Here is a 24,000-nt window from a genome sequence, read left to right as displayed (position 1 = left end):
ACCCAGATTGGGATTACACATTATCTTCTCATACTTGTATACTGTGTGATCTCCCCATAAACACAGTATTCATTTGGTATCCATGTTGATGGCTGTGTTAGTCACTTTATTTAGGTAGTTTCTTACCTTCTCCCAGAACACGTTTTTCTGCAGGAAGGCCCTCCATATATGTACGTATTCTCTCCTTTGTCCCCATGCCCATTGAGGCATGTCAGACCTAGGGACTCTATGTGCTTTCAGTTGTGTGCGATGCAGTATATTCTCTTCAGCAGGTTGAACTAGATGAGGTGTAGTCCTGCTTTTATCGTAATACTTTGAGGTACCCATATCACTCTCCCATTCTGTGTCATCCAGATGCCCCAGGTTTCTGAACCCTCTGTCACACAAACGTTAATGGGAGGATGCTTGCAATAGGTCTAACCACTGGCAATCATTTGGGATAGCATTCCGACTGATCGTTCTTTTTGTACACCATACCACCTCGGTCTAGACCCAACCATTTGCAATTCAGTCTTGATCCTACTCCAATAGGAAAAGTACAGCCCAAACTGCGAAGCAAGGTCCTCTCTGAACCAGAACACAAACAACCCAAGACTCGTTTTTCCCTTATTGGAGCTCTTCAGTCGGTGTAGCTTGATTCCAGGGGTGCACTGAGCAAGATGGTGTGGGAAGAAAAAGAACAATGAGCTGGAATGCTTCCCCAAGTGATTGCCAGGGGTTAGACTTATTGCAAGCATCTACCCATCACCTTTTGTGTGTTGGATGTAACACCCTAAGTGGACAAGAGTACACCCATACAAGAGTCCCTTGCTCACAGTGCCACTGGAACCAAGCTACACCAGACAAAGGACCCCAGTCAGGGTGAACCTGGTCTTGGATTGCTTATGTTATGATTCAGAGAGGACCTTCTTGGCAGTTTGGGCTGGACTGTTCCTATTGGAGCAGGGTCATGACTGATTTTCATACAGCTGGGTCTCCTTTGAGGTGGTGTGGTGGGCAAAAGAACGATGGGCTGGAATGATACTCCAAGTGATTGCCAGTGGTTAGATTTATGGCAAGTATCCTCCCATCACCTTTTGTGTGTTCTCTCAAACATCTGTCCCTTACCAGTCCCATTCATTTGCGGGCATTATTAATTAGAATCTTGTAAATTGGCAATATTGTCTTGGTTAGTATGGCTTCAGTGAGTCCGCTGTCTTCAGAGGCGGTGGGCACTCCTCTACATCAACAAATCACTCCATGTATTTATATAGAACACGTTTTTGTTGGAAATATTTAAATATCTGTATCTGGGCTAACCCAAATTATACCTCCAAGTCTTTGTATGTCTCAGTATCTGAGTAGGCCTACTTGCTGCTAACCTTGGATTTTGCAGGATGTTAGGACATTAATGTGAGCCACTCGAGAGGCAGCTACCAGGAAGGGGCAGAGAGAGCTATGGTTAAAATGTAGTCAGCCATGCTGTCCAGTGCAAGCACTCGAGTGGAGGTGGAACGATAAACCCAAACAACATTAAGTGAGAGATGAATACTCCGCTGAGCTGAGCTAAGATGAGATTGACAAAGTCTCTCTGCAATGGCTAAAGGAGTCTGATTGAAGTAAGCCATTGGTTGCAAGGGGGACGCTAAGCGCTCTATTCATATTTTTAGCAGTATGCCTGTTTGACAGTTGTGAGTCTAACATTTAAAACACTGCAACCATGCATAAGGTACTGGACACCTATGTCCCTATAGCTGCAGAATTGATTTTACTTGACACTCCCATAAATATTTGTTTTTCTCAGTAATATATCAAACCCCTAATAGAATTACCAAAATGTAATAGTCTACTAAAAAATAGCATTGAGTCACGGCTAACTGCATCGCAGCTCACAATATTACAATGTCATAAAGCGATGCCTTAAACAAGAAAGCATTTATAAAAACATATGTACCTATACATATGAGTCATTCTTGTTCATCTGGTTTTACATCCATAACCAAGTCCTCCTAGGTCATCTTTGAAAACAGTGGTATTTGGAATCCAAAGGCAGTTGAAAACATTACTGTAGGACGTCATCAACTGCGACACTGGAGAAGATTATTCAGATCCCTTTAAGGTGTTTTCCGACCACGCTTGAAGCCGCTCATATGTTTGAATGAGTTTCTGATCATTTCTGTGGAGTTTTAGAATGTGTTTTGCCTTTTGGTTTCTTATGGGATTTCTATAACAAAGTTTTTTTTTTTACACCCAAGTGGTTTTCCGAGGTGCACTTTCATTCTTGTGTAAATTTGCTTATCTCATTTGTATATTTATATACCAGACATTGCTTTGGAGCTCCAAGAAGCACTATCGGAAGCAACATGGATTACAGGCTTGGTAATGGGTAGAGATAGATGGTGTGCAGGGTCACTCGGGCTACATTCAAGTCCATCCTTTTTCCACCCACTGTGCCTCTTTAGACAGAGATCACCCAACTGCACATCAGCCCGGATAAAATAGGAACAGTTCAACCGAAACTGCCAGGCAAGGTCCCTTCTGAACAGGAACACAAATTGCCCTCTTGTATCTTAGTATTTAGGTGGAGAAAATAAACAACATTACATATCATTTCAAGTTCACATTGCATTAGCGGGTGATTTATACCCCAATGGGGAGTTTATCTCCTTTCAGGAGGTGCAAGATACGTTTGGACTGCGCCATGGGCAGTTTCTGCAGTATGCCGAGCTGGAGAGTGTGGCTCGAGAGATTTGGTCTGGATTTTCGATAGCTCCTGCTGCATTGCAGGTGTTGAATAGATTGATAAACTGGGGGGAGGAATCTCACTTGATTTCCCGGTTTTATAAAGCGCTCAGGGGGGATCAACCAGGGTTGAAGTGTGTGGCGCGTAGGGCATGGGACCGAGAACTGGCGGACCCTTTGGAGGATGTGGAATGGGATATGGCTCTATCGTTGGTGTGCACGGTCTCCTGTAATAACAGATTTAAGCTCTTGCACTTTAACTTTGTTCACCATGTGTATTTCACACCTGCCTGCCTCAACCAGATTGACCAGACGAAGGTGGTTGGGTGTCCTAGATGTGGGCAGATAGGTGTGACCTTTCTCCACATGGCTTGGTCCTGTAGTGAGGTGCAACATTTCTGGCGGGAGGTGGTCCGGATAATGGATAGGGTCACAGGATTGGGGCTCGAGGCAACACCACTGACCTGTCTTTTAGGTGTGATGCGTAGGTCCAAAGGCAAGCGTATCCCACATAGACTCTCACAGCTTGCATTGGTGTTGGCTAGACGCAGAGTGTCTATCAGCTGGATGAGTGTTCGGTGTCCTACTATTCCTCTCTGGACCCGTGATGTACTGGAGTGGGGTGCTGCTGAAGAGCAGAATATGAGAATGACACACAGGGAGGAGGGTGCCCTAAAAGATATAATGGCTTAGGGGGCGTTACTGGAACGCTTCTTGGGTTCAGAGGAGTCCAGTTCTGATTGCAGCACTGAAAATGAGGGTTGAAGCATGGGTTGTTTTGTGAGTCGGAAGATGGGACAACCAACTGTGGATTATTATGATGTTGTATCTATGGTATTATGAGGAATTGGTTACACAGCGAATCATTTGCCAGAGGGGTTGGAGGGTATCCAATGTTGTGCTGCTTGGCTTTGATCAGGTTGTTGATGTATATTTCATGCCTCTTCTCTGACTCTGGGGTGGTGTTCACTCTCTGATGTTTCACACTGAATTGCACTGCGTTTTTCGACTTATTTGTTGTTCTTTCGAACAAAATTTAATAAAACAGAATTTAAAAAAAAGTTCACACTGCAGGTGGTCTGTGCAGCTACATCGATTTGAAGTCACAACAATGGCCAAGATCTTTGGTGCACAGATGCATATCTATTAGTGGTGCAGCCAGTGCAATGCACCAGGGCCCAGAGGTATGAGGGGGACTCGCTACAGCAGCCATTGACCCTGAAAGGGCAACTAACTACTCATTCTGTAGTTCCAAAGGTGATCCAGCATTAAAGATGACTTTACATTTTGAATTTATCTTGCCACATTTGCAGTGTCTTCAAAGACAGAGATCAAATGTCAGTCTAATCTTACAACAAATTGCAGCTTATTCTTTTAACTTGGAGACTGGTGTTTATTTTTCATTCATTTACTAGAAAGTGTGAGGATTTTGTAAAGTGAACTATGTGAAAATATTGCTGGAGTGAAAGGAAAGGCTTTAGGGTGTCATTTTCTTCTACTACACAACAAAAATTTAAATACCTACAAATTAATTGTACTAATATGTCATAGTAAATAAACAGGAAAGCACAAATGTAGCACTTTTTTCTGATTCTAAAGTGTGATGAAAACAAAGATTTTAATAGGATTGAAACAAATTAAGGCAATTTTCTTGGTGATGAGCAAATGGCAAATGTTCCCTGAAACCCAATTTCCACACATTATTGTTCGTGCGATGTATAGTTTCATCAGTAAAATTGCATTTCTGTGTAAATTTAGTGGTGATTTCACTGGAAAATGTGCTGTCTGTAATGACAGTGGCTACCACACCATGCTTTAGTAATATATCTGTGACAGTGTGCTCCTAAAAGCAACACCAGCTACATACTACACCCTTACCACTCTGCTACTGAATGGGTGTGGCGCCTTTGTGACACACATTTGTTCTTGTGGTGCTTGGATTTTTCAGAATCCCTATGAGTTTAGTGATGGAACATTGATGGCAGCACCCCAGTCTGAAAATTATTCTCACACCAGTGCCTACTAGGGCCACAGGAGTTCTTAAAGCATTGGGAGCTTGCTGTTAGCTCTGTCCCATTCTCTCAATTGTAGGACTCTGACCCTGAGCAGCAGAATCTTCTGCTGCAAAGACCTCATTGTGCCCACACTGAATGAGAGGGCAGTGTGCATGCTCACTTTTGTAAATGCCTAGTGCGCCATTCCGCCCTGGGTGTGCGATACCAGCAGAGGTCATGGAAGAAGTTATGCCCATGCTGCTGGGTGGCTTCTCAAGCAAAACCAGTCATATTAATCACTCCGCGCAGCCTGACAGATGGAGGGTGGGTGATGGCAGTAAGAATAAGAAGTAGAGTTACTTAGGACTGAGCCCTGGAACTGGGAAAATGAATGATTGGTGCATTGTTTGTTTCATTTTATGTTAATAAAATCCACAGGTAACTTTGAAACAACTTATTGGGGGGTCACCAATGGACAATTCTTCTTTATTAAAACTAGAAAAAGGAATTGTTATGCTTCTGAGACCCATGGAAACAACAAGATGTTGTTCCCTAAAGTGAGATAGTGGGAGAAGGAAAATGAGAGTAACTGTAATACATATGCCTGTGTGAGAACAGCACGAGGGATGCACATATGTGAGGACAGCAGTGTGAGTATGGATGCTTGCCAGGTATATCTTTGAGTGCATGCACTTCACAAGGGCCAAACCTTCGATTTGGTAATGCTTTTTAGGTTATGGATGTGAATTTGACTTGCAGAAGTGCAGTGCAGGGAATAAAAATGCAATGGTGTGTGCGTGAGAGTAGTAGTGAGTTTTGATATGGCATATGTAGACTCTTTCGAAGGAAGTTGAGGAGTGTAAGGGTAGCCGACTAAGTGAGATGTCGCACTAGTGATAGGGCCCAAGTGCTTTGGCTGCACTAGGGTGCATGGCAACCTAGCTACGCCACTGGTGGTGCAGCACCATAGTTTTAGAGAGAGCAGGAACTTATGGGTGCTATCAGTCAAACAAGTGCAGTATATGAAGGTACTGTAATAAGGACGGAAAGAGGATAAACGCTGGTCCTGTATCTTTGAACTGGGTTTCAAGACTTGTGTGCCAGCTTACAAAGGAGATGCTGTTTGAGGCCTGTCTTGTATAATAAAATGCATTCTCAATCTTCGCTGCATTAACTTGTGAAGCATTGTTTTAGTTTGGATGTCTTCTTAAATGTGGATGTATCAAATATAGATATTGTAAGTTTGTGGATGTGGGTTGGAGGTCATGGATGGAGAACTGGCCAGCGGCAAGCAAGTGTTTTCAATGGAAGAGAGTTGCTAGCAGTTTTCTTTGTTACTGGATAAATGGGGCTGATCTTATCCAAAGGAGAAGGTTGATAAAGTGTCTTGGGTTCTCACTGGAGAAGGCCTTTTCCGTTCCTTTGGATTCATGGGATGTTCAAGTATGACTGCAGTAGTGTTTTTTTAATTAATTAAAAAAAAAATATAACTAGCAGTGCATGAGTGTTTCATAGTAAAGTTGCTGCTATTTGACATTGTCTATTTTGTCAACTGGAATATTCAGTTCAGGGTGTTAAAATGAAGGAAAGGCAGAATAATTGTAAGGACTGCTATGGTTTCTCATTTCAGCTGGAGAAAGACTGAACGGGATCCAGGGAAGTCCTGGTAGTCCACAGGAAATGAGGGGAAATGTGGAGAAGGTCCTGCAGTTTGTGGCGTCAAAGAAGATCCGCATGCACCAAACATCAGCGAAAGGTAAGTGTCAGAAAGCAGTCATCATAAGGCCGCATGTATTAGTCACTTCTGAGCATAATTATGAACACCCTGTCACTGCTTACACCCATTAACGTCAATTCACCAAAATGCCCGGGGTAATAGGATTTGCATTGCATGCCCATCACTGGCACTTTGTCCTTATTTTTCACTCTCACAAACGTGCTTACACGCACATTTCACGTAAGCACTCACCGACCTGCAAGCACGCACACAACATACATTTAAAAGCAATTTTTTTATATGAGTTGCCACTGTGTTCCAGACACTGAATTTTTCACCTCTCGTAAGCAGCAAGCCAGGGATCACAGCTGCGACCCCTAGTGACCCCTAAATGACATCCTCGCTTACACCACATTTCACTGAAGCATTGGAAGTAATAATTTCAGCACTGCATGCATCCATTGCAGCCAGGCATTCCACTATCACCACACCATATCTCCATGCATCACGTCCAGTTCACTGTTCCACTGTTCTAAACACTGTATTAATCAATCACAGACGAACGTTCCAAAGACAGCATTCTAATACAGCGCACAGCAAAGCAAGCTAAGCATTCCAAAGCCCTTTCCAAAATACTTTAGTCATTGTACCAATGGAGCCCTTATGTGACAATTTCAGCAATGCATGCATGAAGCTCACTCATCTTTTTTATTTTGGTGTTTGAAGTCTTTTATAGCACATTTCAGATCCAGGGAAGTCATAACATGTTACAGGAGTTAAAATTATTTTACTTTAAAAACAACAGATGGTACAGTGGGGAATATCATTTTGGCAGAAGCAACTTAGCAGAGAATGATCTCATTTGGTGATATATTTTCAATGTCTATTTATAGTGTACAAACACATGAAACACAGAAATAGGAAATGTACATATTGACATAATTAGAACTAGTCGTAGAGAGTCTTGTTCTGACTGGAGAACTTAAGTTTCAGTTGAGATGTAGGTGCTTCAGTGGTTTTTTAAATTCCAGGGCCGCTCCTGCTACCTCTGTTACTTTTCCCAGCATTTCTTAGCTTTCCTAGGTTAACTGCAGCAGACACAGAGAGGCTTCAAGAGAGAAGGAAATGGAAACAGGTGAGAGTTTAGAGAGAAAGCGATCAGAGAGGAAGGAGAGAAGAAGAGAGAGAGAATGGATTAATGGAAGGTGAGGGAATGTTCAAGGAGACAAAGGGAGTGGAGCTGGATTGAGCATTTTTGCCAGGCCTGCTTTTGGTTCCCAGTGGGGCCTGCTCAAAGGATGGATTTGTGCATATCATTCAGGGAATCATGTTCCTATTTCTCTAGGAAGCTTCTTGAAAGCAATTTCAGTGTGATTCTTTGCTTCTGATCCAAGGTGGTTCTATGAGCATGGTTTCAGAGTTTCATGAGCCGTTTTATTTTTCAATGAATGCGTGAAAGAAAACATTTTATAAATTGCACTCCCCCCCGTGGGCATCCTAGCATCAGGGATAAATACTGTGGGATATAGAAACAAGACATAGGAAAACTTGGGTTTGCTGGTACAGCCAGGTTTTAAGAAGTTTCCTTACTACTATAAGAGAAGGAACTAGATGGATAATAGAGAGAAGAGAATTCCCAAGATTTTGAAGTAAGACAGGAAACAGCTTAGCCGCATAGTCAGCTTTTTTGGTTGAGGGAATTTGAACTAAAGGGGCATAACCAAATCATAGGTGGAGCGGGGTAGTCCAGCTTACATTTGGATCTCAAGTTGGTGGAACCAATATGGTGAAAGGTTTTATAGGTGATAGAGCTAATTAAAAAGAACATATTTTCGACGGATAACTAGTGAAGATCTTGTAAATACCATGACGTGGATTGTGGGGGGAAAACCAAGAATGAGGCTACAGTTTTGAATGGCCTACACGTAACTTAAAAGATAAATGTACATGCCCAAATAGAGAGAGCTGCAGTAGTCTAGTCCCAGGGAAATTAATGATTGATCCATGTTTTAACAGGAGGATATTGTAATAAATGACATGATTTTATGTAGCATTTTCAGAATGAAAAAACTAGATGAGAATTGATTCACTTGGGCCTTACAGGAATGATCAGAATCAAGCAGGAAACCAAGATTTCTGACACTTTCAAAGTAGAGGTAGGAGCGCCTAGTTCTAGTGGCCACCAGGCTGAAGACCATATTGTGGAGCGTGCTCCAAAAAGTAGCATTTCTGCAATTTTGCCATTGAACATTACATGACATTGTTACATCCAAAAAAGCTCCTGCAGTCGTACAGGTAGACCAACGTTCCTGTGTGATGAGGATATTGTGGGCAAAAGAAATAATAACTTCTGTGTATTCAGCGTATGAAAAAGGGATCAAGCAAAATGCTGCATTCCAATGAGTGTATGATCATGATATTGTGTTTTTGAACCAGATATTTTGGTGTTCCACAATATATGTCTTTGTGCTCGATGAAGGAGATTCTTAATAAATTTTGCAGATCAGTATGAAGTTATTTGATAGTACTGAGTGAGAGTCCTGGTGCTATGATTAAAGCATTTCACTTCTGTGACTTGCGTCACTGACTCATTCAGGGCTGCAGTCAAGAGGAGCCAGATGCAACGCGAGCATTCATTGTGAGTAAATCATTCCTAGAAGCGAGGTATCAAAATGAACAACAATTTTAGCACTATTTTAAAGTCTGATTCTGGTATGAAAGGTGTACACCTTCAAGAAGTTTACGTTGGTACTGCATGTCCTTTGCTTTGTCTTTTGTGTGCATGTAGCTTCATATTTAAGTTTACTCAGAGACCCTGGGATTTTGGGCATTCAATGATATGGTTTTCTTCTGTACATTATGTGTGCCTAGCCTTGATTCAACTAGGATCATGCACTGGGAGATGGAAGGAATTCCATCATAATTGGGTTTAATTTCAGGTTTTGAAAAGATAGCCAATCTTGAATTTTGTCTGGAGTCCACCATGAAAGAGTATGTCCCCTGGAGAGCAGATTGTATTTAAACTTTTAAAACACCTGCAAAGAGACGAGTCAAGATATTTGAGTGCGACAGAAGTGTGGTGAGAGATTCCAAGAAAAGATTAAAAAGGGTTGGAAATAGAATTGATTCTTGTAGCAGTCCCTGGCCTCAGTATGGAGGGTCTGAGATAATATTGCTCAGTTTCATTTGTCAGGGTCTGTTTTCCACGTATGAGGATAGCAAGCATAGTTGTGTGTTATTCATACCCATTCTTTCCTTGAGTGCATTAGGTATGTCTTATAGTTCAGCATATTAACTGCTGCTCTTTACATGCTACATCCAGATTTAAAAATGGGCTTTGGTACATCAAATAAGTTGCAACTTTAAATTAATTATTTGAAATATGACGCCCTGCAGCTCTTTTAGAATTTTGCTAGAAATGTGAGATTAGCTACTGGTCAAAGGCTATTAGACCTTCAAGGCCATCTCCAGTCTTATTTAGAATGGAGTGACCTAGTTTAAAATATCCTGATTCAATGATTTGCTTAGGCTTGTCCAGTATGGAATAAAAGTTGGACTGATCTATTTTAACTATGTGGCTGCTATCAGAGGTCTTTCATTGTTTTTGTCCTGTTTTCCCTTATTTCGCTGAACACTAAGGCACATGGTTAATTAGACTGTATTCCACGTACATTCCATCGCTCTGGGCTTCTTCCTGTGTCTGCCCAGGCTTCTAGAATCCAGTAGTGCCTCATTTTTGTTATCTGTCCCTTTTAATTTTTTAATTTTCTGGGGGCTGACTTTCAGCATTGAAGAGCAATCATACCTACAAAGTACGTATTTAGATGGATTAGTCGCTCTTGAGCGTTTGAATGCCCTAGAAATAATTTTATTAAAAAAATTAGATCCAGCACAGTATTTTTGTGAGAACCACCCACACACTGTACGTATGAATCAACAGCAAATCATCCGAGAACAATAATTCTAAAACTGCGTTTGTGAGACTCCAGTAATGAATTATTCAGCGACCATCCACACACTGTATGCATCAACCTCAGGCAACACCGGAGTGGTCATCCCAAAACTATACTTACCAAGTCCAGCGGGGTATCAGAGTGGCCAACATCAACCCACTGCACAAATCATATTGAATCAAAACTGCAGTGACTGTTATTAATTGCAGCATCCCCATCAACATAAATGCACCATCGTATTATGTGAGCGCCTTTTTGTTTATTGCAGTAAATACATTCTCTTTCTAACCATTATACCACTTTGTGCTTATTATGGAATAATTCTTGCTGCATTTCTAATACGCTATAGATCAGTTTACCCCATCACAACAATAAAATCTATGGCACCAGGTAAGGGTAGGTCAGAGTATGGGGTTGGCAAAACTGCATCATTATTTTCTGAAATTTTATGAAAATGTCAAGGAAATATCCATATTATGTGTAATGTAGTTTATGGTTTCTCGTGTAAAAACTTCTCAAAAGAGCATACATACCTCTAATGCAGAAATCAAGAATCTAGTTTGAGCAGGAAATATCTCATTACAGTGATGTTACTGTTCCCTCAAGACGTTTTCTGCACAAACCGGTCTCCTGCATGTTACACTTAGAGGAAATCATGTTATGCACAATTTAAAAATAAAACACAAATGCAAATTATACGAAATACGCAGAATTTCTCCTGTGTAGCAAACAGTTTGCCCTGTAGTACTGACCACAGAAAAGTGGAATAAAAAGCTGGGGAGCCTCTTTGTATGCCTCAGAGATGTGCCTCTGTCTAGACTGACTAGATCTGAAAAGCATAAACCGGGACTGGCCAGACATGGCAGTAGGACAAGTCTGACAATCATCAACACATATATAAGTCACTGTGATATAGTTGGGCATCAACTTTCAGACACTGAAAATCGTTCTAACACTCCGGTTCTTTTGAACTCTTCATACAAAAGGCTCGGGCTACATTTAAATGACATTAACTGTGGCAGGACCTCAACCCTGTGTCCCCTGCCCTTCCCCACCACCCACGATGTCTCCCCTCAGCTGCGAGCATGCAGCTAGCCTTCTCCTGTGCTGCCTGAAGGAAAAATCTAAAGTGCTTAAGTTGTTTCTGACTTTGGGGGCCCCTCTGGATTCAACAGTATATGCTTCAATTCTACTTTGCAGAATGACTTGACCTTTGCCCAAAGCTGGGACGTGTATTTTAAATTGAGATAAGCGCCTGGAGACGCAGGGACTGTCCTCTTAAAGCGGGACTATCCCGGGAAATCCGGGTGGTATGTTTACCCTTCTTCTGTGGAAGTTGGTCGGCTGACCCTGGAGAGGCACCCAGAACCTGCGGAAGTGGAGAGGCTCTGCATGAAATAAACATGACCTTCAGCAGGTCTGAACAGAAGACAGGTAGCCCCTCACCTCCTCCGCTGTAAATATTTTACGAAGCTGCAGCTCTTGGCGCTGCTTCCATCTGGTGGGATAAAGGAATCATGTTTTATTCATTTAGTACCGGAAAGACTCAGGAAGGATTTATACTTAGCGATGCCCTGTGCAGCATTATAAGATTATAAATGTGTAATTCCATAGAAGTGTGGCTTACTATTAACAAGACCCTTCACCTCTTGTGACTTCTAGCAGCTGTGGTTCTTGAATAATTTGATATTCATGGAATCAGATAGAGCAATTTGTAATTGGTAGCAGATTCATATTTTCCATATTTTATAGATGCTATTCAGAGTACGAATGTGTTGCATCCATGCAGGCGCGCTGGGTAGTGGGCGAAGTGAGTTTGTAAGCAAGCATGTTTTGTATATTTGTGGTCGACTTGTCAAGAGGCTGTTGTGTCGATAATTTACCCAAAACAAAACCAGCAAGAGAACGGGGTCTTCTATATAAAGCTGAGAAATAAACCATATCACAAATCCTAAATCTGAACTGGACCCCAAACCTACAGGGGCGGCTCCTCCCCTAAGGCGGAGGAGCTTCGCTGCACTGGATTCCCCCCCCCCAAAAAAAAAAAATGATAATAACGTAGTGTATGTTATTACCATTTTATTTTTCCATGTAGTAAGGAGCAAGAAAACTGAAAATAGTGTATTCTACTGCATTTATTTCTCCCCAGCAATCTACCATACATGTACTCTTTCACTCTTACAAAATCTTAATAAAAATGACTAGAATTAAAAAAAGGTTTGGGAAATGAAAAGATTTCTAAAGAATATGTATTATGATACCAGACAGGATAGGAATAATTGATTGCTGCAATAGCTTAAAATATCATGCTGTTTCAGTGCATAGTTACCATTATGACTTGCTAATTGCATGGATATATTTGCTGTAGGCTAATAACCTATTGATTTTTTCCAGGAAAGGAATGTGTAGTCTGCTGGTTACATGTTCATCTCTGCAAAAAGTTCCTTACCCCTTTTTGCTTTCCAGTCGTGATTTGAACGTATGACGTACCGGTTACTAGCAGTGATCTGCTGCATACGTTGCAAATTTCGACAAGAAAATTTTTTTCTGTCTCAAACGGTTGAAGAGTTAGTTAAAAAGTGGCAACACGTTGCTCCGTAGTGGGAGGCCGTTTGCACAGGTTCACTGGTCACCCCTCTGTTGCTTATTTCTGTATTGGGTGTTTAAGTGCTACTAATGAGATGAGACTTTTGCCTAGAAAATGTTAACATCTGTAAAAATTCCAAAAAAGAGGTAAGCCTAACACAAAATGTGCTGCATTATGCTGCATACCTTGATCTTTCTTGCCGCATAATTTAGTTGACCCTGTGTGAGAAGGTAGCCTCTTTCTAGCCTTGTTACCCCCACTTTTGGCCTGTTTGTGAGTGTATGTCAGGGTGTTTGTCACTGTTTTCACTGTCTCACTGGGATCCTGATAGCCAGGCCTCAGTGCTCATAGTGAAAACACTATGGTTTCAGTATGTTTGTTATGTGTCACTGGGATCCTGCTGGTCAGGACCCCAGTGCTCATAGGTTTGTGGCCTATATGTATGTGTCACTGGGACCCTGTCACACAGGGCCCCAGTGCTCATAGGTGTGCATGTATATGTTCCCTGTGTGGTGCCTAACTGTCTCACTGAGGCTCTGCTAACCAGAACCTCAGTGGTTATGCTCTCTCATTACTTTCAAATTGTCACTAACAGGCTAGTGACCATTTTTACCAATTTACATTGGCTTACTGGAACACCCTTATAATTCCCTAGTATATGGTACTGAGGTACCCAGGGTATTGGGGTTCCAGGAGATCCCTATGGGCTGCAGCATTTCTTTTGCCACCCATAGGGAGCTCTGACAATTCTTACACAGGCCTGCCACTGCAGCCTGAGTGAAATAACGTCCACGTTATTTCACAGCCATTTTACACTGCACTTAAGTAACTTATAAGTCACCTATATGTCTAACCTTTACCTGGTAAAGGTTAGGTGCAAAGTTACTTAGTGTGAGGGCACCCTGGCACTAGCCAAGGTGCCCCCACATTGTTCAGAGCCAATTCACTGAACTTTGTGAGTGCGGGGACACCATTACACGCGTGCACTACATATAGGTCACTACCTATATGTAGCTTCACCATGGTAACTCCGAATATGGCCATGTAACATGTCTATGATCATGGAATTGCCCCCTCTATGCCATCCTGGCATTGTTGGTACAATTCCATGATCCCAGTGGTCTGTAGCACAGACCCTGGTACTGCCAGACTGCCCTTCCTGGGGTTTCACTGCAGCTGCTGCTGCTGCCAACCCCTCAGACAGGCAGCTGCCCTCCTGGGGTCCAGCCAGGCCTGGCCCAGGATGGCAGAACAAAGAACTTCCTCTGAGAGAGGGTGTGACACCCTCTCCCTTTGGAAAATGGTGTGAAGGCAGGGGAGGAGTAGCCTCCAGCCTCTGGAAATGCTTTGTTGGGCACAGATGTGCCCAATTCTGCATAAGCCAGTCTACACCGGTTCAGGGACCCCTTAGCCCCTGCTCTGGCGCGAAACTGGACAAAGGAAAGGGGAGTGACCACTCCCCTGACCTGCACCTCCCCTGGGAGGTGTCCAGAGCTCCTCCAGTGTGCTCCAGACCTCTGCCATCTTGGAAACAGAGGTGCTGCTGGCACACTGGACTGCTCTGAGTGGCCAGTGCCACCAGGTGACGTCAGAGACTCCTGCTGATAGGCTCCTTCAGGTGTTAGTAGCCTTTCCTCTCTCCTAGGTAGCCAAACCCTCTTTTCTGGCTATTTAGGGTCTCTGTCTCTGGGGAAACTTTAGATAACGAATGCATGAGCTCAGCCGAGTTCCTCTGCATCTCTCTCTTCACCTTCTGATAAGGAATCGACCACTGACCGCGCTGGAAGCCTGCAAACCTGCAACATAGTAGCAAAGACGACTACTGCAACTCTGTAACGCTGATCCTGCCGCCTTCTCGACTGTTTTCCTGCTTGTGCATGCTGTGGGGGTAGTCTGCCTCCTCTCTGCACCAGAAGCTCCGAAGAAATCTCCCGTGGGTCGACGGAATCTTCCCCCTGCAACCGCAGGCACCAAAAAGCTGCATAACCGGTCCCTTGGGTCTCCTCTCAGCACGACGAGCGAGGTCCCTCGAATCCAGCGACGCTGTCCAAGTGACCCCCACAGTCCAGTGACTCTTCAGCCCAAGTTTGGTGGAGGTAAGTCCTTGCCTCACCTCGCTGGGCTGCATTGCTGGGAACCGCGACTTTGCAGCTACTCCGGCCCCTGTGCACTTCCGGCGGAAATCCTTCGTGCACAGCCAAGCCTGGGTCCACGGCACTCTAACCTGCATTGCACGACTTTCTAAGTTGGTCTCCGGCGACGTGGGACTCCTTTGTGCAACTTCGGCGAGCACCGTTTCACGCATCCTCGTAGTGCCTGTTTCTGGCACTTCTCCGGGTGCTACCTGCTTCAGTGAGGGCTCTTTGTCTTGCTCGACGTCCCCTCTCTCTGCAGGTCCAATTTGCGACCTCCTGGTCCCTCCTGGGCCCCAGCAGCGTCCAAAAACGCCAAACGCACGATTTGCGTGTAGCAAGGCTTGTTGGCGTCCTTCCGGCGGGAAAACACTTCTGCACGACTCTCCAAGGCGAGAGGGATCCGTCCACCAAAGGGGAAGTCTCTAGCCCTTTTCGTTCCTGCAGAAACCTTAGCTTCTTCTGTCCAGTCGAAGCTTCTTTGCACCCGCAGCTGGCATTTCCTGGGCATCTGCCCATCTCCGACTTGCTTGTGACTTTTGGACTTGGTCCCCTTGTTCCACAGGTACCCTAGATTGGAAATCCACAGTTGTTGCATTGCTGGTTTGTGTCTTTCCTGCATTATTCCTCTAACACGACTCTTTTGTCCTTAGGGGAACTTTAGTGCACTTTGCACTCACTTTTCAGGGTCTTGGGGAGGGTTATTTTTCTAACTCTCACTATTTTCTAATAGTCCCAGCGACCCTCTACAAGGTCACATAGGTTTGGGGTCCATTCGTGGTTCGCATTCCACTTTTGGAGTATATGGTTTGTGTTGCCCCTATCCCTATGTTTCCCCATTGCATCCTATTGTAACTATACATTGTTTGCACTGTTTTCTAAGACTATACTGCATATTTTTGCTATTGTGTATATATATCTTGTGTATATTTCCTATCCTCTCACTGAGGGTACACTCTAGGATACTTTGGCATATTGTCATAAAAATAAAGTACCTTTATTTTTAGTATAACTGTGTATTGTGTTTTCTTATGATATTGTGCATATGACACTAGGTGGTACTGTAGTAGCTTCACACGTCTCCTAGTTCAGCCTAAGCTGCTCTACTAAGCTACCATTATCTATCAGCCTAAGCTGCTAGACACCCTATACACTAATAAGGGATAACTGGGCCTGGTGCAAGGTGCAAGTACCCCTTGGTACTCACTACAAGCCAGTCCAGCCTCCTACACCCTGTCACATAATTTGATCCTTCGCTGCTGCATATTTCTAGTGTCCCTGCCTATGACCAGCTGATAACATACAGATCTGTAGTAGGTACATATTAACAACCTGAGCCATCTTGCCATAATTATACCACAAGAGTTTCTTCTGGCTCATAGCTCTTTGAGCCAAGGGCCTTAACCTCATAAGCCTTCTAACCAGCATTAACAACTGTGGAGCAGATACAGTTGATGAGAAATCATAGTAGCTATTGCTCCTATTGTGGTAATCCGGTGGCAACCTGAAGGTCAGAGGCTTGGATTTTGCTGTGACCAACTCAGCCTTTCATTCTGCTTGTGTGAATGAAATTAATACCACTAATGTTGGCAATGACTCCTGTCAACATTGCAACTAAACTGCAAGACTGTGCTTCTAAACTGCATGTAAATCACACATGAATGAATGTGAACATACAGCTACTCCCGTTAAAGAGGGCTCTGGAAAAGGGAGGGTCGCTGTGACGTAGGCGGAGCTTGTTTTAAATGAAGGTGGCCAGAGAGAAACAAGTTTCTCCTATGGCTGAGCGTTTAGTGCGTTTGATAGGGTTGTGGCCTTATTGTGTTAACCTGTACTTTTTGATTCATTGTTGGGGTTAGTTTGAGAGGGCGCTCTCCAGTGGCTGTGAGTTCATTGTGGAATCTTTTCTTTGATTTAATCTTTATTCATATAACAATGGTTCACCTGTGCACAGGTGATAACATTGAGTAGTAGCTGCTTCGTCGTGGTCCTTAACACAGACACTCTGTACTATTGGCTCATTTAATGAGGCCAAAACTGCTTTCGTCAAATGGCAGCTGTTCAAGACCTGCATATAATAGGGATGACAGGTCAATACCTTAGGTCTCATTCACAAAGCCTTTGGCATGTGTGAATCCCATTTGCATATGGGAAATGAAATCGTTTACAAGTGAGAGGTATTTCCAAACTGTAGATCCATACATCTAGGAGTTATACCGTCCTGAGATGTTGGAATATTGCATATATAATATTGTATACAAGTAAACCCCACTCAATGGATGAGGTGCAGGTTTTTCTTCGTAAGTATGGGAATATCCCAAACTTGACAGTTTGTGGGTACTCTCAAACTCTTTGACTACTTATTCCCACTTTTGACGTGATTGGCGATTTACTCCTGCCACGACCAGGAATGAAACCCTTTCCACAGTGGGAAAGAAGTTACACTGGAAATATTTGGCTATGTCTTACCCCGGTAGCAAGGGCAAACTATCAGGAAAATGATTAGCAATGCTACAGCCAAGGGAATGAGTAAATCATTGTAATTATTTAATGGTACACACAGCAGGCACCTTTTGCACAGCACAAATTTAAAAGTGTGGTAGTGACATAGAGAAATAATAAGTAATAACATTACAGAAGCATTTATGGAAAGAAAGAAAATATGTAAAGGGCTTATTCATGTATGAAGGCTTTAGTCTGTGCTAATCAATGTCAGGAAATGTCTATTTGCACCATAAACAAATTTGGGCAAGTCACAACATTGCACACCAGTACATGGCTTGAGACAATAAGGGGCTACAATTTATATGAAACATAAAGGTTTTTAAGAGGACTTGTCTCAGCTAGCACAGAAAACTGTTTTACTCTATATGCAGATTAGGTCAGGAGTAATGAATATGAGACTTCGTTAAATGGTGAGACATTTACAAGCAGGACAAACATTTGTGCTATGGACGAGGTCTGCAAGAGAGTTTAGATCATTTCAGCAAGATGGAACTGAGCTCCATATTTTCTTAGTGGTCTTGGAGAGTGCTGCAGTGGAAGAACCTAGGGAGCAGGAGGTTAAAGTTTTACAGTCACAGAATGTCATCACCATCTACGTAGTTCGCCAAAATATTTCTAGTAAAACTGGCCTTACAACAGCTAATGGTTGTAAGTCATTTTTGGTCATTTGGGGACATAAATCATTTTTATCATTTTGAAATCCTGTTACGAAGCCAAACCCATTCTAGCGTTATCATTCACCCAACCATCACCTGGCTCCGCAAGTTTTCCCATGGTTCATGCCCTGAGACATAAGGGACATTGGTGATCATGTCAATTGTCATGTTGCTTAGTTTCTTGCTTTCCCAAATGAAGTCTAGGGTCCACAACTTCAGACCTTTTGAATGTTCCACTTTGAGGTATTTTGAGTGGGATTTGTTGAAAATGTTTACTTCAGTTCTTTGCAGGCATTCGAACCTCAAACTATTGAGTGGCTTAAATGTTTGTCTCAGTTTAGCCACAAACAGACAATGGCTCTCTGTGAACTCCTTTGGAAACAGACCGCTTGGGTTTATTAGGACTGTGTCTTTCTCTTGTAGATGAAAACTACACCATCACTATCTGCTTTGACTGTTGATAGTTATTTTTTGGCACTAGTGATCCTGAGCCCGCAGTCTGATTGTTCTTCAAGATTTTAGATTTTTTAGATTCTCATAACAAATTTAACTCATCTTGGAGACCAACTACTGTAGGTCCTTTGGACACATTCAATCTTAATAGATCGCTATAAGAAGACTCCTACAGGAGAAGCCTTTTGAATAAATATTGGTAGAAATCTTCTCTCCTTTTCCATGACTCATCTTCAGCTGAACAGTTTGCTTCACTGTACAGTTTTGGTGTTTATCATTTCTGGACCAGTTCACATGTCATGAGGGCAGCATCTGCACAACATCCTATGCAGAGAGTGTCCTGCTGATTTGACCATCTTCACCGTCTACCATGTTGATCTGTAGTGCGGACGTCTCTTCATCGAGGAGGGGCAGAGCGGAATGCATGCTTCTTTACACCCCTCCAAACACTCTTCCTCAATTGTCATCCATCTTTTGCACGTCAGAGCCCTCTCAAGAGTAGTTAAGGTGGTCAGGTTCGGCCTCGTTGAAGAGGTTACAGCTTGAGACAGTCAGCTACACCTGCCAGTCTGGGTTACTCCTGGACCAAAGGGACCGTTACTCTCAAAGGGTTATTATTGCTGTCATTGACTTGCTTATTGTACGGGTAGCACCGAAGGAAGACAACCCATCAGGTGCAAGTCCATGATATCTGGATTTGGTATGTTTGTGCTGTCTCACCTAACTGGAGCATGGCACTGTGTGACTTCTCTCTGCCTTCGTGTTTGCCCTTTGTGTCTCCCCTTCCAAGAGATGGTGCCGCATAAAGCTGCTCTGGAATATTCTTGATGGCTAGGGAGTCACTGATGACGAAGCTCCTTTCCACCATGTGATGCTTCGGCCACAACACTGGGTGGTGAGGTTGTATCTCTTCGCTTTCTCTTTCTTCAGAAACGGACCACAACTTACTGTGGAGTAAATGGTGTAGCCGATCAGATAGGAAGAGACGGGGATTTATTGATGGCACCCCATGCCCCCCCTGCCTGGTAGTCACAAAGGATACCTGGTGGCTGCCCTAGAATAAGACTCCTGCAGTATTCTTTGTAACACATGGCAGTGAGTACATTGTAAAAGTATCCAAACAAACCTCGGGCAGCGGCACATTACCTGATCCAATTTGCAGAAATGATAGGGAGTTGATGTACTACTGAGAATCCGACGTCAGGGGGCACTGTCCTTGCCCTCCAGCGTCCATTTACTGGCATATTCCACTTATCCTCCCTGAGGTCCCACCTGCTGCAAGCTGGATGGTACCAGTGTTCCCCCGACTTCTAGCCACGGGTGCTGGGCCATGGTTTTCACCGGGGTTACGGGGTGACATGGTTGAATGGATAATTCCCACCTTCACACACACACTCTGTGGGAGCTTCGCAAGGCCCCCACAGCGCTCGACAGTGGTCTTGTCCACACATGTCTTGCTTGTTGAGAGCAGGCCAGGCTGCCTCTTGGGTGCACACGTGTGTCCCAGCACATGTGATAGCCACCTCCGCTGCTCCACGGAGTAAATTATTTTCCATGGCATGAAGGAGAAGGACCCTTCCCCTTCGCCCCCCCCCAAAAAAAAGGTGGGGGTGTAATCGAAGTGCTTTCCCCCCAATCTTTTCCCTATGAAGGAAAAAGGTTACAACATATTACAGTGCCATTGCACAAAAGCCATGGAATTTCAGGATGCGCAATGACAAAAAAAAATCGCATTTTCCTGAAGCACGGACTCAGACCTGTGACATTGTAGCTTCCGTGGAATACGTTTTGGAAGTGATTTTGTTACATCGTAAAATGGTGAATACACGCGCTCGCTCATGAGTGCTTTGTAATATGGCCCACGAGCGTTTCCCTTTCGAATGCGGGTGACGGATGGGGAACAGGGTTCTGTTGCCGGTTTGAGGACGCGTCGGAAGATTAGCCCTGGGGGACTTTGGATCGGCAAATTAAATAAAATATAAAGTACATTTCTCCACTTGCCTGCAGAAAGTTTCTCTTCATTCAACATCTCAGATTGGAATAGCCAAAAGACATAAATCTGTACCCATGAAAGTCTGCCGGTGCATCCTTCCGACTTTTTTGGAGATGGGCCCAGCTCATGGTGAAATATACCCACAGAAACAGTTCCATAGGTAATTTAATAGCCGGTAGAAAGTGGCTGGCTAGTATATGTTTATTCCTTTAAATAATGACGCTTCCTTAGAGCAAACCAGTGATGTCACAAAAGTACATGTTATAAGCAGTGATTTTACAAGACACAGTCCGACTATGTAAATATGTGTATATATATGTCACAAGTTATCAGTTAATGTAGAAACACAGTTAGCCATAAATTTACACTTAAATTTATGCCACAAGTGATAATATGGCACGTTCCATTCTCCCTAGAATGTTGAGACACTTGGAATCACCGGGAGCTTGGAGTAGAATGTTGAAGTAGGTTCTTGTCAGTGGATTGTGAGGAGTTGATGAATAAACATCTTTCTATCAGAACTCGCGAGTTGTCTGTAGTTATTACAGATAACTTAAATTGGCGACGAGGATGGGATGCGCCTAATTTACTAGGAGAGAACTGCGCAGGGGCAGTGTAACTCCTCACCCCTGTACCAGCAATTAACCACTCTTTCGCCGGGGTAATGGTACTAAGTGACGTCCACTGTGAGCAGAGTAACTCCTTCCATCAGCAACCAAGTTGGGGTGAGTCTGAGATGGTTTTACCATCCTGAACTTTTAAGGTGTATCAGTATTGAGTGCAGGACGTCAGGACTGTGAACTGAGAAGCGAAGGATTGGTGACTAGCGCAGCGGCTTGGGAAGCGGCTTCCTTTCCGAGTTAAGGAGAGGAAAGGAAGCGTGTGGATGTGTCCCGTTTCGGCGCTAAGCAGGCGTTCCTGATTTCATTTGGAGCCGCGTCTTACCTGTGAGATATGCCGGTGCACCTCGGGTGATTTTAGGGCTCTCGTGTTGAAGGAGGTTTGGCAGGATAGCGGTGAACTGCGGCGCCGTCATCAGCCTTGGCGCTTGCATTTGGAGACACTTCTGGGCGAATGGAGACGGCCTGAAGACGCGCTTTTGACGAGCGTGTGGCATCGGGTAACACGGCAGGAAATCTTTCCAGTGACTGGAGACGCATATGCAACGCGCTCGTAGCGCGTCAGGAAACACGTCAGGAAATCTTCGGAGCAGCGCGATTTGAGGGCGTCATTTGAAAGCAGCCCCTAGCGAATAATCTCCGGGCAACGCTCGGATTTTAATTTACATTATATCAACCATTCTCATTGCAGCAGGAACTTAAGGAGAGGAAAAAAAAAAAAAAAACATGGAAGTTGACATTTATTGTATGTATTAAGGAAAAAAAAAAAAAGAAGGACAAATTATTTTCATATGCCATAATATTGTAGAATTTCACGCTCTCTAAGGTTCTGATGTTTTCTTAACTTTTCAAAAAGGATATAAGTGTTTATATTATGACAGTGTATAGTTGAGAAATTTCTAACAGAGTAGCTATGTGAATGGTAAACACAAGATAGTGACAAGTACGAACACATTGGTCACAGTATTTAAGGGTGCAATCCCAGTAAGCATAATACACTGTGTATTTATTGTACGTATAGGAGAATCTGGGGAAATATGGCTGCAGCCAGTATGAATCAACCTCCCCCCTTCCTGAATGATACAGGTGAACCAAGCCTATTATGGAAGGACTGGAGAAGATTATTTGAGTCCTACTTAATAGCGATTGGGGGAGAAAGATTTTCCCCGCTAAGGAAGCAGCACATTTTGTTGCACAATTTAGGGGTACATGGGCGCAAAGTATATGATAATTTAACGGACTTTGAGGAGGAGGAGGATGAGGATGAAGAACTTGATGTATTTGACAAAACTCTTAAAAAGTTGGAAGGACATTTTGGAGTGAAAGTAAATATCGTGTTAGAAAGGCACAAGTTTTTCAGTAGAATCCAAGGGAGGGAAGAGAGAGTGTCAAGTTACATCGCTTGTCTAAGAGGTCTGGCTGCGACCTGTGATTTTGGACACTTGGAAGACTCGCTCATTAGAGACCAACTAGTGAGATGTACTAATAACAGCAAAGTTCAGGAAAGACTATTAACTACAAGCCCTTCCTTGAAAGAAGCTATTGAAGTAGCAAAAAGCATTGAACAAACAACAGAATGTATAAAGGCTTTTAAAAACTCTTCTATAAAAGAGGACATAATGGAAGTGAAACATACATCCAACCAAGATGATAGGGAACAAGATGAGGAGCAAAAGGTTCATGAAATCACTAAGAAGAAAGGTATTACGGGGAATCCTAAGAATAGGTGTTTCAGGTGTGGTAGTGCGAAACATTTGGCCAACAGTTCTGAGTGCTCAGCTCGGAATTGCATTTGTAGGAAGTGTGGTTATAAAGGGCACTATGCAAGAGTTTGTAGGGGAGAGAGAAATGAGAATTATGGTAGGAAAATGGTACACAAGGTGGACGAGACCCAAGATAATCACAACAAATTTGTACTGCAAGTGGTAGAGAATGACATAAGCACAAAGTCTCAGTACCCAACATGTGTAATAGATCTCGATGGAGAACAAATAAAAATGTACGCGGATTCGTGTTCACCATACACATTTATAAATTTTTAAACCTATGTGAGTAAATTCAAAGATAAAGGGGTTGAGTTGCAACCGGCGGACATTAGTCCGGGAGGATACAATAGTGATCCGATACCACTAAAAGGTATGAGGTTTATGCAGATAACCTTTAAGGGTAGGTCGACTAGGGCTAAAGTGTACTTCACCACCAAAGGCTCAAATATTTTAGGATGGGAACACCAACGCGATCTAGGGATTCGATTAGACCCTAACAGAAAAGAGCCAGTTTGGCTAGTAAAAAATCCAGAGAACGATCACTTTGTATGTGATGAATTCCCTAACCTTTTTCAAGATAAATTGGGCAAATTAATAAATTATCAGCACAAAATCAGACTTAAGGATGGTGCAGTACCCGTAGTACATAGGGCCAGACCAGTACCACTAATGATGAGAGAGCCTGTAAGGCAAGAATTAAATCGGTTAGAACAGCTAGGAATCATCGAACCCATTGATAGTGCATTATGGGTTGCTCCAATCGTGATCACGAAGAAATCAAGTGGTCAGGGTTTGCGTGTGTGTATGGATCTCAGAGACCTAAACGCAAATATTTGGATTGAGAGGTTCCCGCTGCCTAAAATAAATGAAATGGTAAGCACAATGGGTCCAGCCAAATTTTTT

General features: G+C 43.2%; 1 protein-coding gene across 9 annotated transcripts in view; it reads left to right on the top strand.

The window, feature by feature from the left end:
- The window catches only part of DIXDC1 (DIX domain containing 1), a 523,962-nt gene that overhangs the window by 207,066 nt on the left and 292,896 nt on the right, over positions 1–24,000 (top strand). For all 9 annotated transcript variants that reach the window (XM_069224996.1, XM_069224988.1, XM_069224993.1 and 6 more), the window contains one exon: positions 6,346–6,471. In XM_069224996.1, the coding sequence (XP_069081097.1) occupies positions 6,346–6,471 (126 nt within the window). The remainder of the gene's footprint in view (positions 1–6,345; positions 6,472–24,000) is intronic.

The sequence above is a fragment of the Pleurodeles waltl genome, chromosome 3_1, assembly GCF_031143425.1.
Source record: "Pleurodeles waltl isolate 20211129_DDA chromosome 3_1, aPleWal1.hap1.20221129, whole genome shotgun sequence".
NCBI lineage: Eukaryota > Metazoa > Chordata > Amphibia > Caudata > Salamandridae > Pleurodeles > Pleurodeles waltl.
Note: the sequence above shows the minus strand (reverse complement) of the source record. Positions and strands in the feature narration are given on the sequence as shown.